The 16,509-nt window shown below is 32.2% G+C and overlaps 1 protein-coding gene across 1 annotated transcript in view; it reads left to right on the top strand.

Moving 5' to 3' along the window:
- The window catches only part of LOC127709615 (uncharacterized), a 164,652-nt gene that overhangs the window by 74,612 nt on the left and 73,531 nt on the right, over positions 1-16,509 (top strand). Inside the window, exons 20-34 of the mRNA XM_052215219.1 lie at positions 353-511; positions 922-1,064; positions 3,765-3,835; positions 4,649-4,806; positions 5,350-5,519; positions 6,407-6,593; positions 8,326-8,487; positions 10,036-10,209; positions 10,645-10,795; positions 11,061-11,129; positions 12,226-12,377; positions 13,115-13,253; positions 14,389-14,598; positions 15,732-15,795; positions 16,314-16,477. Coding sequence (XP_052071179.1) covers positions 353-511; positions 922-1,064; positions 3,765-3,835; positions 4,649-4,806; positions 5,350-5,519; positions 6,407-6,593; positions 8,326-8,487; positions 10,036-10,209; positions 10,645-10,795; positions 11,061-11,129; positions 12,226-12,377; positions 13,115-13,253; positions 14,389-14,598; positions 15,732-15,795; positions 16,314-16,477 — 2,173 coding nt within the window. The remainder of the gene's footprint in view (positions 1-352; positions 512-921; positions 1,065-3,764; positions 3,836-4,648; positions 4,807-5,349; positions 5,520-6,406; positions 6,594-8,325; positions 8,488-10,035; positions 10,210-10,644; positions 10,796-11,060; positions 11,130-12,225; positions 12,378-13,114; positions 13,254-14,388; positions 14,599-15,731; positions 15,796-16,313; positions 16,478-16,509) is intronic.

Raw genomic sequence — 16,509 nt, forward strand, 5'->3', positions numbered from 1 at the left:
AGTACACATATTTGAAAGCCTGAATGACATCAAATATCCAAGGAATTAAAATTGTTCCTCTATCCACAAAAATTGGTACCCATGAAAATAAATGAATCCACAATTTTGAAGTTTAGGGAGCCATGAACAGGTGCCAAAGAAACCATGTATGTATTTGTACTTTAATTGACATTATTAAGGATCAAAGCACATGCTGAGTTCACTTAATTTTTAAATATGATTCTTTCCATTTTAACTGATTATAATTTAAGTCCAAATTATATTTTTGTCTAGATAATTTAAATACAGACTTGAATGTACCTCTATTTTTTAAAGTTTGATTCAGTCTTTTTTGTTTTTTGTTGGCCGGTAGGTTGCTGATCTTCGTTCAAGAGCCAAAAAAGCAGTTGAAGCTATAGGCAAGTATGATGAAAGTCAGCTACCTGCATTCTTGAAACCAGTAAAGAGTCTCGTTCACAGAGTAGAGAAATTGTTTAATGACATCAAGACGGATGTTATGACATTTTATAATGTAAGTATATTGTAAAGTCGGAATGCTTATTTTAGACCTTTAAGTATTGAAATTTGTTCATACTATTTTTTTATCAACTACCCTTATATTAGTGTTAAGTTTGGTTTAGAGAGGATTTGTATAGAAATTTGTTGGGTGGAAAAATTGATGAGTCATCAAAAAAGATTTTTTTCTCATTTGATGGTCCTAATATAACAGAGATATGGGACACAAAAAGTTTATAAACATGACAGGAAGTTCATAAATATCACACAGCTGAAGTATGTAAAAGTGCAATTTAAAACGTGTGAATTTGTTTGTGTATTTATGAATTTGTAAATGCATACAGTCCATACCTATAAGCTAAAATTATTATGACAGTAAATGAGATGTGACTAATTATCAGAACTGAAGAATGCATTCCATTGTAGAAATTAGATGAATTGATCAATGTCAAATTACCAGTAATGGGTGATCAGCTATATCAAGGTGTAGTAGGAATAATTGAAGGATTTAGGATCATTGGCAAGAACCCAAAGTCTTCCATCTTTAAGATTGGACTGGGAGTGTACCAGTAAGTTGTTATTTGTATATTGTAGATTGATCAGATGCACATATATTTTGGATTTGAGGGGGAGGGAGGGGGCTCGGTGACAAAGTGGTCTAAGTAGTTCAGTAACAATAATCACTAGCCTGTTGTTGTGAGTTTGATATCCCACTGTTGGCAGGTGTGTTCCACTCAAATCCTCATTGACTAGGATTGCCAGTTTCCCTGTGAAGGTTGATGGTTCTATCTGGGTACTCTGGCTTCCTCCACTAATAAAAACTGGCTGCCACCATATAGCCAAAAGTACTGCTGAAAGTGGTGTTAAACAACAACAATCAATCAATCAATCATTCAACCAATATATTTGAATGATGTACAGTATTTACTAATTCACACCTTTCAAGATTGCTTTGGACAAAAGATTTTTTAGGTTCAAGCTAATATCCTTTTTATTGCTGAATTCAACAAAAAGTGGGTGTATATCTCTAGTGTTTTCTATTCAGAGTGAGAAATCTATTATATCATATATGGTGCATTCTGTTGTTAGGACATTCTTCTTTTTTGTTGATATTTTCTTTTGTTCCGTAAATCAGATTTTACAAAACTTATAGTTCCTTTAGGAGAGGGATTCTGTTTGTTGTAAGGTCATTATGTATAATGTGAAGGTGTCATGAAATATAAGTTCCTTCATAATATAATTTCCAAGTGGAAGACATCCTGTAATGATATTTCCATTGAAACATATATTACAGTATTTGTTCCTTACGGAAAAAAGGGTATAGAATATTTGTTCCAGCAGGAACAGATATTATGACATTGTTTATAACAAAGTTTCCAGGGGAACTTCTGTTAGGAGGAACTAATATACGTTGAAAGCGGCACAGCCCCAAAACTAATTTATTGAAATACAAGTAAACTGGGACCCTTGATTTATTTTGCATAACCTCAGTAATAGATGCAGAGATATGCTGGTTATAGAAAAGTTGAAAAGGAAATTGTAAAAAGAATGACTTAATAGACAAATTTGTTTTCTGTTTTCATCTGGCCTGTGATGGTGGAATATTTTCTTCAACAACAATTGTTAAAATTTTATATAAGGTCAGTTTAAAGGGAACCACAGTGGTAGGTCAGTGAAGTTTGGTATGCACTTTTATTAGCATCTCTTTTCCATGGAGGTTATTTGGTCACGCCATCTCAGTCCTGATGCAATGACTTCCAAACTTGTCCATAGCTTACAAGTTAAAGTTTGTGATGAGGTAAATTTTAAGGAAACATTTATGGTAGGTCATAGAAATTTGGTATGCACTTTTATTAGCATTGGCAATCTCTTCTCCATGGAGGTTATTTGGCCACGTCATCCTCAGTCATGGTCCATTGACTTCAAAACTTGTCCATAAAGTACATATAGAAGTTTCTGATAGGTCAGTTTACGAGAACCACTAACGGTAATAAATAAGTTAATGATATTAAGTAAGCAGTTGCATTAATATTGTCATAACTCAATTCCTTGGAGATATATTTTAGTTTTACTCCTTAGTTTTGGTCTATTGACTTTGAAACTCTTGCATATTACAGGTTGAAGTGTTGCCTTTTGAATTTCCACAATTGCATTATACTATCAATTTTACATACGGGTAAGACATATCTCTGTGTCAACAATTTATTCAGAATGTTTACTTTTCCTCTGTACTTTTGGACTTTCGTATTTTGCAGGTTAAAAAAAATTACAAAAGCATTTTGGATAAAATCTATAAACTTGGTATAAAAATAATCGTAAAATATGTAACATTACTGAAAGGAAACTTATGTGTTTGCTTAAATTCTTCACAATCTATTTGATGTGTAGTCACGTGACTAATTCTCGTACAAGATACAGGGAAACTTGAGTATATGTTATACAAACATAACTAGTAAAAGGTATGAGTCTTTTTTTGTTTTGGGGTGACCTCTTCCAAGAGAATCTGATGAAATGGGTGATACAGCGGGGGTGACTTATGAAACACAGTCCAAAAGACAGGATCTGACTAAAGACCAAAAATAATGACAGGGAAAAGCGAGAACATAATTTTTCGCCCCAATGGGAGTTTAAGCGTCCTTGGATTGATTTTAATGAGGCAACTGGTTTAATGTGGTGCAAGTATTGGGTCAATTATCCCACACACAGTGAAAGGGAAAGTGCACTGGTTTGGGGATAAAAACACTTAAAACTTGACCACATAAAAAAATCATGAAAGTACCTCCCAGCATCTATCTTGCCAAACACAATTTTGAAAACAAAGTCAACCTGTTATCTGACACAAAGTTAGGCCAGTGTGTTCTTAAGCAGCAATTTAACCAGAGCAATTCAAACAGTTTCAAGGTGTTATTTAACACAGCTTATGGTGCTGGGAAAAAGGGGAAGCCTTTTCTGACTATGAATTTATTTTAGAAGTTCAGAAAAAAACCATGAGTTTGATGTAGTAGGACATGATGAGTGCTTTGGAAGGGTAAGCCTTATCTGTTTTTATAAATTGAATTTTCAAGTACAATTTAAATTGGACCTTCTAAGAATAAAGGAGGACCTTTCAGTCTTTTTAGCCAAAGGTCCTGGACCTTCCATTGTTTAAAGTAAATTTAATTCCCTGTCTCGGATGAACATGCCATATTATCATTGTCATTGTGACTAATACATTTAATTGCATGCATTGCTATGGATAATGACAGTTATTTTTTTTCTCTTTTTATCAGGGTATACTCAACTTATAAGGAAGCTCTTAAACTGAAAAATCAGACACAAGAGGCGTGTTTCTTCTTGAAAGGTATGAATTTAAAGACACAAATATTATACATTTTATTAATAAAACTTTAAAAGGCATATTGTATGTAAACTTAAGATAAATGAATGTTCTCTAAAATTAGCAGTTACTCAAATTATTCAAGTTTGCCTTTCCCTTGTTTATGGGCACCAGATTTTTTGGGGAAAATGTTAAACAATAACATATCTTCTCTGGTCAGTTACAACTAGAACTGATCAATGTAAATGGTTCATCTTTGTGAAATTATAAAATTTTCACTACTGCTGTCTAGATTTTGAAAAAAGAGATGAAATTTCTAAAGAAGTTTATTATAGATCATCTGTTGGAATTTTTTATACAGACATTTTTTAAATGCTGTGAATTTTAATAACAGAGTTTTTAATACTGCAAATTTGTAGGTCAAAGTTCCTTCTCAATTAACCACAGATATGATACTTTTTTACCAATTAATAGCAGCAATGTCATTAGAGAATGATTATGATAAAAAAGTTAAATCAAAATATTAACTTGACATTTGATCCAGTTTATTTGTTTTCCATCAAAATCTTGTAGAATTAATCTGCAATTTTCAAGAAATATTTTGTATACACTTTCTAGTACATGATGTGTAATTGTGGGTTTATTCTTTTTTGTTTAAGAACTCTTGAAAATTGGATATCGCTTGATATCAACTCTCTTAATTTAATTTTAATAATAATAACTAACTTGCCAAGGACTGTTTTATACTTACATTGAAATAAGATAACTGAAGTTGATATCAAGGGATATCCATTTCCTCGCTTGTTGCAAAACCTATAAATATATATAAAATTAAAGATGAGAAGCCATACTGGTGGAATATCAGTGTTGAATATAAAGGAATTGTTGAGGAGGCTGAAAAAGCAATAGATGCAGTAAAAAAGGGAAGTCCCGAATGGATTGAAGATTTCAAGGAAGATCCTGTGGCTACATTTACCAAAGGAAAGAATACCACGGTAATATATTGATATGACATCTATGAACAAACAGTAGTGGTATTCTGCTTAAATTTAAAACTTTGAATATTTCTAGACAATGTTCAAATTCAGTTTTTAAGAAATCAAAGTGCCTAACCAACTTAACTTTGTTACCTCTTATATTAATCTGAAGTTTCCACCCATAACCTGTACTGTTTTCGTGTCAAATCAGAATAAAAACAGAGCATCAATTCTGGAAATTTTATCAATTTGCCATTATAGATTTTATTCTGACCTGACATTTATTTCATAGTTTTTTGTCCCACCTGAGACTACTTATAGGTTTTTTTTATCTTTTCTTGGACTGTATTGATAGGTTTAAATCGCCCATGAGACCTCATTTAAGCATTGTTGTCTCACCTGGACTATTTATAGATGTCTCACTTGAGACTTTATAAACGTTTGTGCACCTGAGACTTATTAACAAGAGAACCCAGAGGTGAGACTTAATCTTGTTTGATGGATAATTTTGTATATCTGTGCTATTTGAAATTGATATACATGTTTAGTATTTTATTCCAGTCCCAACTGAGAGAGACAATAAAGAATGAAATCATTACAACTATAGAGGAACTGATGAATCCTTTTAGAACCATTCTAAGACATCTTGCTGGTCCATTTTTTGAAGCCTATGAAACTGTTTTTGGAGTCATCAAATCAGTAAAAGAGGCTTATTCTATTCTGAAGAAAGGGTAAGATAAAAAAAAAAATGAGCATCCAATTACATATTTATAAAAGGTTTTATGAACTGATTTCTATTGTATTTTGTGGTATGTATCTTATGTTATTTCATTGATAGAAGTAAAAATCAAAGTACTAAAGTACTGAACATCGGATGACCGCAAGTTGTAAAAAGAAAGGTTGAATTAATGAAAAAAACTAGTTTAAAACCTGCTGTAATTAAAGAATCTGATGAGTGGTTATCTTCAGTTGTTTCGTACTGATTTCATCCTTCAAAAATTTGTTGCTGTCTGTAGGATGTCAACTATATAGTTTGTGATTTTCGTCTAGAATGATCAACCAATATGGCCACCGAGTCATAGTGATCAAACTACAGTTTTGGCTAATATCTCTAAAACTATAGCAAATAGAGAAAAACTGACAGGGGAAAAATGATCAGCATAACAAATTCTATTCGATCAAATGTTTTGGAGTTATAACCCTAAAATGATGATTTTAATCTTTTTTGACATTTGCTTGCCATTGTTTCAAAAACTACTGGACCTAGATTAAAAAGTGTAAAATGCAAAAAGGATCAGCACCAGAAGATGTATCTATGCTGAAAATTGGGGAAAATTCTGTTCACCTTTTTTGGATTTATTGCCCCTGAAATATAATTTTTTTGCAGTTTTTGGTTTTTATGGTGAAAAATATAAGAGCTAGTTTAAAAGTGTTAAATGCAAAAATTATCAGCACAACAAGATCTATCGATCCTGAAATATGGAATGTGCATGTAAAAGTCTTTATTAGCAAATAGGCGATTTTTTCACCAGGTGAGTGATGCAGGCACATGTGTGCCTCTTGCTAATTCAGAATGCTTTATTTTCACAATATATAATTATTGTCAATTTGCATATAGATATCAGCTTGGAAAGTCATTGATTGATAGTATTTTTGGAACCAAAGCACATCCTGATTTTCCAAGGACAATTAGACTGGATACTGATGGTTGTAGAGGAAAAGGATTTTATCCATCTAGTCTAATGAGCGGTGACCCAGAATACTCGTACAGTGGTGTTGACTTAGAAATAGTGGCAGGAGAAATAGTAAGTAAATTAGTTGTATAGTAGAACACTGATGTTTGTAGCCGAAAATAAGTTTACAATGTTGTTTAGATATCATGAATACTTCTGCAGTGGTTTTAATCTGAAATTAGAGACAGGAGATATAGTAAGTAAATAAGTTGTATAGTAGAAAACTGGGAATTGTAATGGAGAAAGATTTATCTAGATTAACTTGCTATTTTATTGATGTTCTACTTGGCTGTATATATAAGAGCAAGCGTAAATTTACGTTTGGCATACAAGATTTTATGATATTTTATCGTACAAGGAACATGTCTTAGAGTAATCAGAGAGAATATATGATGTAATTTTTGTCGAGCCTGTGACTTCTGTCGCAGAAAGCTCGACATACGGATAGTGATCCGGCAGCGGCGGCATAAGCGGCGTTAACAAACTTCTTAAAAGCTTTATATTTTAGAAGGTGGAAGACCTGGATGCTTCATACTTTGTATATAGATGCCTTATGTTACGAAGTTTCTGTCTGTCATATGTTCATTGTCCTTGACCTCATTTTCATGGTTCAGTGACTACTTCAAAAAAAAGTTAAGATTTTTTGTAATGTTAATTTCTCTCTTATTATGAGTAAAAGAATAAATATATATAGTATGTGCATACCTTGCAAGGTCCTCATACCTGTCAGACAATTTTCAAGTGACCTTGACCTCATTTCATGGATCAGTGAACAAGGTTTAGTTTTCATGGTCAAGTCCATATATCAGATACTATAATCAATAGGTCTACTATATTTGGTGTATGGAATGATTGTAAGGTGTACATGTCCAACTGGCAGGTGTCATCTGACCTTGACCTCATTTTCATGGTTTTTGTTTAAGTTAAGTTTTTGTGTTTTGGTCTTTTTTCTTATACTATATGCAATAGGTTAACTATAATTGGTGTATGGAAATATTTTAAGATGTACATGTCAGTCTGGCAGGTTTTATTTGACCTTGACCTCATTTTCACGGTTCATTGCTCAGTGTTAGTTTTTTTGTGTTTTGGTCTGTTTTTCTTAAACTATAAGCAATAGGTCAACTATATTTGGTGTATGGAATGATTGTAAGGTGTATATGTCTGTCTGGCAGGCATGATCTGACCTTGACTTCATTTTCATGATTGATTGGTCAATGTTAAGTTTTCATGGTTAAGTTTGTTTCTTAAATACTTTAGGCAATAGGTCAACTATATTTGATGTATTGAATGATTGTAAGGTGTATATGTCTGTCTGGCAGGTATGATCTGACCTTGACCTCATTTTCATGGTTCATTGGTCAATGTTAAGTTTTCATGGTTAAGTTTGTTTTTTATATGCTATAAGCAATAGGTCAACTATATTTAATGCATAGATTGATTGTAAGGTGTACATGTAATTCCAGTTTGGTTTATCTGACCTTGACCTCATTTTCTTGGATCATGTTAAGTTTATGTGGTACTTGTAGTAAAGCTTTATATTTAGGACTATCAACATAAAATCATTGGTCAATAAAGCAGGTGAGACATTTCAGTGTGTGCACTCTTGTTGTAACATTTTATGGTAATCGCAGTAGTTAAGCTTGAAATACCTTGTAATGATTTAATAAGCCTCACACACTTTCAGGTATTTATAAATCTGAAAAGAATGAAATTTTTTTTCAATGATGTTTGCAAAATATTCAAACGATTACTTCAAGTTGAAAAACGAGTGAAGTAGATAATTCTCTAAATCATGTTTTTTCAGGTTGTAGCTCCTTTCTCTGGATATATAATGTTAACAGATAATCCAAATGAGGTTTTGATAAAAGCAGACGAATCTCTAAAGAATACTGAAATTTACATCACAAATGTAGATCCAAAAGATACCATCCTTCATCCTTCTGATGGAAATTACATTGAACATATGGTAAAAAAAATATTAGTATATTGAGTTCTGTCGTTAAGTAGAAACAGGATGAACTTTGCAGTATTCAAAACTTGCCTTTGAAGGTCACCTAGTGATAATTTATTACATTATGTACAAGATTCACATTGAAATGTCAAGATGGCATACATTAAATTCTCACATAATTCATAAAGCAAGATCACATATATAAATTGCACACATTGCATGTATGTTTCACAAGTATCTGTAATTTTGATTAGCTGACAGCAGTCCCGAGGCACTCCAATATCATATTTTATTTCCTTCTAAAATATTACAACTATTATGACTGCATGTTCTATTCATGACATTGTTTAAACAATGAATAGAAAAACAAATGAAAGCCTGTTATAACTCTTAATTTCATGGTTGTAGCATAAAAATGTAATTATAAGAATTGAATGCTTTTTTATGCCCCCGCCGTAGCGGAGGGGGCATTAAGTTTTACCCTGGTCCGTCTGTACATACATACGTACGTACGTACGTCAGTACATCCCAAAATTGGTTTCCGTTCTCTAACTTTAGTTTGCCTCAACCAAATGTTATGAAACTTATACACAATGCTTATTACCACAAAAACAGATCAAGTTTGAATTTTGGTGGCACCACTTTTACCATTCTAGAATTATGCCCCTTTACAAATGGAAAAATTCCTGAAATATTTGTTTCTGTTCTCTAACTTTAGTTTGCCTCAACCAAATGTTATGAAACTTATGCACAATGCTTATTACCACAAAACTCAGATCAAGTACAAATTTGGGTAGCGTCACTTTTACAGTTCTTGAGTTATATCCCTTTATAACGTTATATGCTAGCGGGGGCATTATCTGTGTCCCATGGACACATTCCCTATTTATTTCATACTTCTATAGGGTTGTAAAAGTGTTGATCTTGGGCACGTTTTTAATATGAAGTGCTTCATACAAAATGTGCTTTGGTCAATGCTTTTACATCCCAATAAAATTATAAAAAGAAGCATTCAATTCTTAAATATAACAGTTTTATTCATTTTTGGGGAGGTAAAATGATAGAACAAGTTAAAGCCAAATGTTCACTCAAGGATTTCATAAAAATCAATGTAATTTATGTTTATTAATTTTAGTTACTTGAATGAGTTGTTGGGTTATTACAGTTTTCAGATGTTTTAAAAGCTCTTTGGTTATGTCCCTTTAGTATTTAGTGAATTTTAAAAAAGAGGGGAAAAGGACGTATTATCTGTTCCTTTTTCGCAAAATTAAAGGTAACTCAACAAGATAATATAGTGAACAATGTACATAAAGTAAGTATTTGAACCTAATTTTTAACATATTTTGAACATTGGTCAATATTATCTCTAAAAATGAACCAATTTAATAAATGTTATGTTTATTAAAATGTATTTACCCTGTAAATGTCATAATTTCATAATTATATATAAAATTTCCACACTGAATCATAATATCTTACACAAGAAACCATGAGAAGTATTAATTTCAGCAACAAAAAATTATTATATAAAAATGATTATTGTGATCTTAATTTTTCTATCAGATCTGGGGAGGTGTGACTATTGGAACAGCTACATCATCACCATGTAAAAACCATATACATCTAGCTATTAAAAAAGATGGAGGATTTGCTGAACCAACCAGATTTCTAGAAAGCAGACCTATATTTTTACAGCCTTATGTACAACACTGTAATGATTACAAGCTGGAAAAATTGGTAAACATGTTTTCCCGTTTGAATGGTTTTACACTAGTAATTTTTGGGGCCCTTCATAGCTTGCTGTTCGGTGTGAGCCAAGGCTCCGTGTTGAAGATCATACTTTGACCTATAATGGTCTACTTTTATAAATTTTGACTTGGATGGAGAGTTATCTCATTGGCACTCATACCACATCTTCTTATATCTATTTAGTTATGGTCAATATAATTTGAAAGTAAATTTGTTTTGGAGTTATAATATTTTTCAATGTGTTGAAATGGTCATTCTGTATTGATTTCATAAGTTTTAATTGAAGCTATCTGACTTGAAACAGTTGGAATGAGATTTGAGAGATTTTGAAACTTCTTTATTCTATAATAAAAGCTTTGTACAAGTGTCATAACAGCTGTAAGATCTGGGAAGAGGATAACATTTGTGATTAATGTATTTCAGGGTTACACAGTAGATGCAGGTAAAATACCGCCAGATGGAGAAGGTCAGGAAGAAGTGGATGAAACTCCAGATACACAGAATACTGATGTTACTCCTATAGACCCTCCTGCTCAGTCAGATAATCCAGGCACAGATATACAGACTATTAAAGGTATTAATCTTGATTGTATATCCTGTGATCCCTAGCCTCATTCAGAGTAAGTAGTGATATATGAAATAAAACCCAAAATTCCAAATATTGCAGTTATCCTAGTTGTTTTCATTGCAGGATCAATTTTTTGCAGAATTTTTTCAAAGTAATAAATTTAAACTGCTATAAATGCTGTTCATGCAATGTCCTTGAAGAAAATTCTATGAAGTTTCATACTTTATACTGCACAATGAAGAATTTACTTTATTCTTTCTTTTGATTTTAGATGAACCTAAAGGAATGTTTTCAAAAGTGAAGAGTACAGTTACAACAGGGATAGTGAATGGAGCTAAAGGTTGGAAAAATAATTAGTTAAAACATGAGTTCAATCTTATTTAGTTATCCAAATTATATTGATATTCATTGCTGAATTCTATGCTTACAATTAAAGTTTGCTGAATAGAATAGAAATTAAATGTGGTCATGATATTACCCATATGCCTCCTAAAAATGGGAACTATATTGTATTCACCTTGTCATTCCGATGCAACAAATATTTCCATTATACTTTTCTCAGATACTTCAGAATGACTTTATATTTGGCCACCAGCTTGGCAGTGGTGATTTGTAATGTGTGAGCACTTTTCGAAACTGTCAGACACCTCCTTCCTGTTTTTGTTACTTTGAATTTTTCAATATGTTAAATGAACTTAAAGTTTTTCATCACACTTTTCTCAAGTACTTCTGGACACACAGACTTCATAATTCTGAATTTATCTTAACAAAGCATGCACAAAGTAATATACCCTGAAAAACCTGTAGATTAGAAATTTTTTGCAGTTTTGTCCCTATCTTCAAGGAGGACAATTTTTAACCAGTTTTGATCAGCCTATTACACAGGGTTCCCAACCTACCTTGAAAACTTAAAAAAAAAGCCTTGGAATTTTATTAAAGTTGTTTTAGGCCTTGAAAAGTCCTAGTAATTGTTAAAGGGAAAACTATGGAATTTTTGAGGTTTGACAGCATTTTGTAAAATTCATGTTTTTTTTTCTGTTTGCAAATTTGTGTCAGATTAGAAAATTAAAAGTGTAAGAGGTTGGATTTTATTTCTTATGATTAAAGCAGTTACTGACTACAGTATTACTTTATTATTAAATTTTTTGAGTGTTCTTATGAAAGGAAATTTGTTTAAAAAGATTTCCAACAGGACTATGTTCTCTGGTACCATCCTTAAAAAAAAGGGAGAATGTCCTGGAGAAATCCTGGAAAAATATCTGAATGTTTTTGTTGCAAAAAAGAGTGGGAATCCATTTTGAGAGTGAATAAAGTTTGAGTTATGGCTCTTTCTCACATATGCATCAATAATAATACTCTTTTGAAGCATTTCATTCAACCAAAGTTCCAGATTTAAAGACAATGCAAATTAACATTGTATTGTTTTTGTTTTTCAGAAATGTTTGCAACCCTTATGAAGAAAGCTGACAGTTTTTTCAAAAAGTTCTCTTTAACTAGATTAAAGCTTGGATCCATCATTGAGTTTCTGGACCTACTAGGAATGACAGAGAGTAAACAAAAATTGGCTGAAGTTCTCAAGAGTATAAAGGTATTTGTTCAACTTCTGTAGTAAAAATGAGAAAAAAAATGTTGAAGGGAATAGAGTTCTCTGATTGATTTCTGCTTCTGCTTTAAATGAAAAAAGAATAAATATTACCCGACTTAACAATTTTCTTCAGGTTCAAGAGGGTATACATATTACAACACTATTTTTTATCTTGTTCTAATGTGCACTATTATTATAAAATCGAATGAAAAGGAACATGAAAAAATTTAATAACTAAATATTATTTGAAATATGAAAGAAATTTTAATTTACATAAAAAAATTTAAACACCAAAGTAAAGAATAAAAGAGGGTTCAAGGCCCAAAGTGCCTGTGAAAAAAAAACCAGTTGTTAGATATTTCTTGAAGTAATTTTCATAAGGAATAATCGTTAATGACCATGTAAAAATGCTTTTACTTTGATTTCAACTTGTGAATAAAATTCACTTTATTTCATTATTTGTGTTGCAATGATTACCATATGATTAGATAAGTCAATATTTCGTTTCTAGTAGAAACTCTTACTTTATGACTGCTTCAAGGGCCATTCATACCTTAGGCAATTTTCAGTAAAAACAAATTTGCAATGCTCATCGTATTAATTACTTAGACCATACACTTATGGTCTGACCATCTGAGTATGGCCCATATACTCATATGATCTGGAACAGAAATATTTTGTTTCATAATTTTCCCTATTCCATAAGACTTTTTTTTATTTATTTTGTTTTTGTTTTAAAGAAACTAATAGATAACAGACCATGCTTGAACCCTGCTAAAGCTACAGAAGAGGAGTTGAAACAAGAACTATTTGACAGAGGCCATGCAACAACTGGAACTAGGGAACAGATGATAAGTAGACTTACTAGACCAGATAACAGTAGGTGACATTTACCTGTACAAAGACTAAAACTAGACAACATTCCTCAAACCAATGTAAAAGTTAAAAGTATATTGATATGATATTGTTGAAAATTTTGAATATATGTAATGAATACATATATTATCAGTCAAAGGTGTCACACCACCATTTCAATCAGCATCAAGAACATATTGAAAAGAAACTTAATATAACTGACTGATCCTGAAGCTATCTAATATCAAAATTGTGTTTTTTGTTTCTGCCAATCAACCAACATGACTGCCACAGCTAAACATAGAACATTAGGGTTAAATACATTTTTTGTTCAATATCTTGATACCCTTAATTGTTCGAGAAAATCTGACTGGGCAAAAATGCTCAGAATATCAAGATCTACTTCCACCAAACTTATCAGATGACTCCTTACAGGAGTTATAGCCCTTAAATGATGATTTTTGACTATTTTTTTTACAGGTAATTGATTGAGGCTCTTAGGAGCTTCTTGTTTCAGGATGTCAAGGGAGGACTATGACAACACCAGACAATGTGTACTGTATATATGACATTTGTTTCAGGATGTTTCTGGATGGCTATAACTACACCAGACAATGTGTACAGGTAATTGATTGAGGCTCTAAGGAGCTTCTTGTTTCAGGATGTCAAGAGAGGACTATGACAACACCAGACAATATGTACTGTACATATGACATTTATTTCAGGATGTTTCTGGATGGCTATTACTACACCAGACAATGTGTATTGTACCTATGACATTTATTTCAGGATGTCCCTGGCTGGCTATAACAACACCAGACAATATGTACTGCATACATGACTTTTATTTCAGGATATCCCTGGCTGGCTATAACAACACCATACAATGTGTACTATATGACTTTTATTTCAGGATGTCCCTGGATGGCGATAACAACACCAGACAATGTATATGTATACATAAATTTTATTTCAGGATGTCCCTGGATGGCGATAACAACACCAGACAATGTGTACTATATGACTTTTATTTCAGGATATCCCTGGCTGGCTATAACAACACCATACAATGTGTACTATATGACTTTTATTTCAGGATGTCCCTGGATGGCGATAACAACACCAGACAATGTATATGTATACATAAATTTTATTTCAGGATGTCCCTGGATGGCGATAACAACACCAGACAATGTATATTGTACTTATGACTCGATGTGTTTAGGTGTAGAATGTTGTCTTAATGTCAAACTGTTCATGTTCCTGTACACTGTTAAAGCCTATGCTAGATATGATCCATGTGACTACACGTTGAGTGTTGGATTACAAGGTTACAATTATACTATCAAGTTTGATATGGGATATGATGGTAAGTTGACATAAAACAATGATATTAAGTAGTAGTTATATTGCTTTCAAAACAAAAGTTAAACATTTATTTCTGTAGGTACTAATTTTTGCATTTTCATGATTATGTGGTTTTGACAAATATAAAAATAAGAAGGTGTGGTATAATTGCCAATGAGACAACTCTCCACCAGAGACCAAATGATATAGAAGTTAACAACTATAGGTCACCATACGGCCTTCAACAATGAGCAAAACCCATACCACATAGTCAGCTATAAAAGGCCTGAAATGACAAATGTAAAACAATTCAAACGAGAAAACTAATGGCCTGATTTATGTAAAAAAAAAATAAACAAAATACAAATATAATATACAGGAACAAACGACAACCACTGAATTACAGGCTCCTGACTTGGGACAGGCACATAAAGAATGTGGTGGGGTTAAACATGTTTAGCAGGCAACCAACCCTCCCCCTAACCTGGAACAAAGTCTGCATATAAGCATATCGAAAATGGCCCTTAAAGTTTTTAACTATCTACCAAATTTGTGGAAATTTTTTATTTCTCAGAGAATGACGTGTAAAATTTGCTGAGGTGTATTCTATTGTGATTTCACTCTAAACAACAAAATTAAAGAAAAGAGAAGATACAAAGTGGGCAGTAAAAAATTATAAGTTCAATAAAAACAGACAAACAAACAGTCCACAAAATATATACAGGACTTGGGACAGGAAGAATGTGGCAGGGTTTAATGTGTTTGTGAGCACTCAATCCTCCCCCTAACCTGGGACAGTGGTGTTACAGCACAACATAAGAACAAACTGTAAAAATCAGTTGCAATGGGCTTAGCTCAAAAGATTGGGACCAGGCACAAAAACAACTTACATAAAAACAATAGATACAAATTTTGAGTCTCATTTTTTCTGGAAAACAAGTCTGGTAAATGTTTCATTTTATGATTTCTCAAAGAAATTATCTGGTCCTACAACATATTTTAAAATCTCAAAATTGACAACACTGTATAAAACTGTATCTACTCCCCTTAAATGTACTTGAAAGAAGAATATTTTAGAGCCTTATATAAAAATGTGCATGCTGATAGAATAATCTGGTATTTACTGGATTTGATGTGTTATTTTTATTATTTCAGGAGTTTCAGATGAGATACCTACAGGGTTTGATGTTGGATTGCTGGATCTTGTTTGCTTGATAAAGTAAGATATTGTCATTACATTTATGTCACTTTCTTTTTACCAGTTAATATTGTAGATGATTTGAAATTTATCAAATTTGACACTATCTCGATTTTATTTTGGTTTTCAAGATATTGTCTGAAAGGTAGATTTCTGTTCTATATGCAGAGAGTGATCTTTAAGGGGTGTCTTAAATATCCCATAAGTGCTACTATTGAAAGAAAACATTCTTTGCTACACTGTTCTTTTGAAAGCCATTTTAATACATTTAGGTCAAAATTAGGCTTCAAACTGGAAGTAGCCATTTCATGGCCCTCATCTTCTGAAAAACACTTTCGGTAGTTTTATTTCTTCATGTGTGAAATCTTTCTTGATAGTTCACACTTGCCTTATATGTGTAAGTACAAAAAAGTTTGAAACTATGCAACACTGTGTTAATAAAAAAACTGAAAATAGCACTGCATCTGACAATGAAGAAGACATGTATGGTATTATTGTTGAATTTTCTATATTGATCTTTATACATTTATATTTTGAAGGTATGACATTCAGAAGACAGATGTTGGACTAATTGCCTCAGTTGGTGTTGGGTTTTGTGACAGTTCTGACACTGATAACTGTGTGGCTTTCATCAGTCTCCTAGCTAATGCTGTTTTGCCATTACCAGTATGTAAAACTGATGGAACTATCACATGGCCTCAAGGTAGTGTATAAAGTCAGTGTTAAGGTATTATC

The sequence above is a fragment of the Mytilus californianus genome, unplaced genomic scaffold (assembly GCF_021869535.1).
Source record: "Mytilus californianus isolate M0D057914Y unplaced genomic scaffold, xbMytCali1.0.p SCAF_7, whole genome shotgun sequence".
Classification (NCBI taxonomy): domain Eukaryota; kingdom Metazoa; phylum Mollusca; class Bivalvia; order Mytilida; family Mytilidae; genus Mytilus; species Mytilus californianus.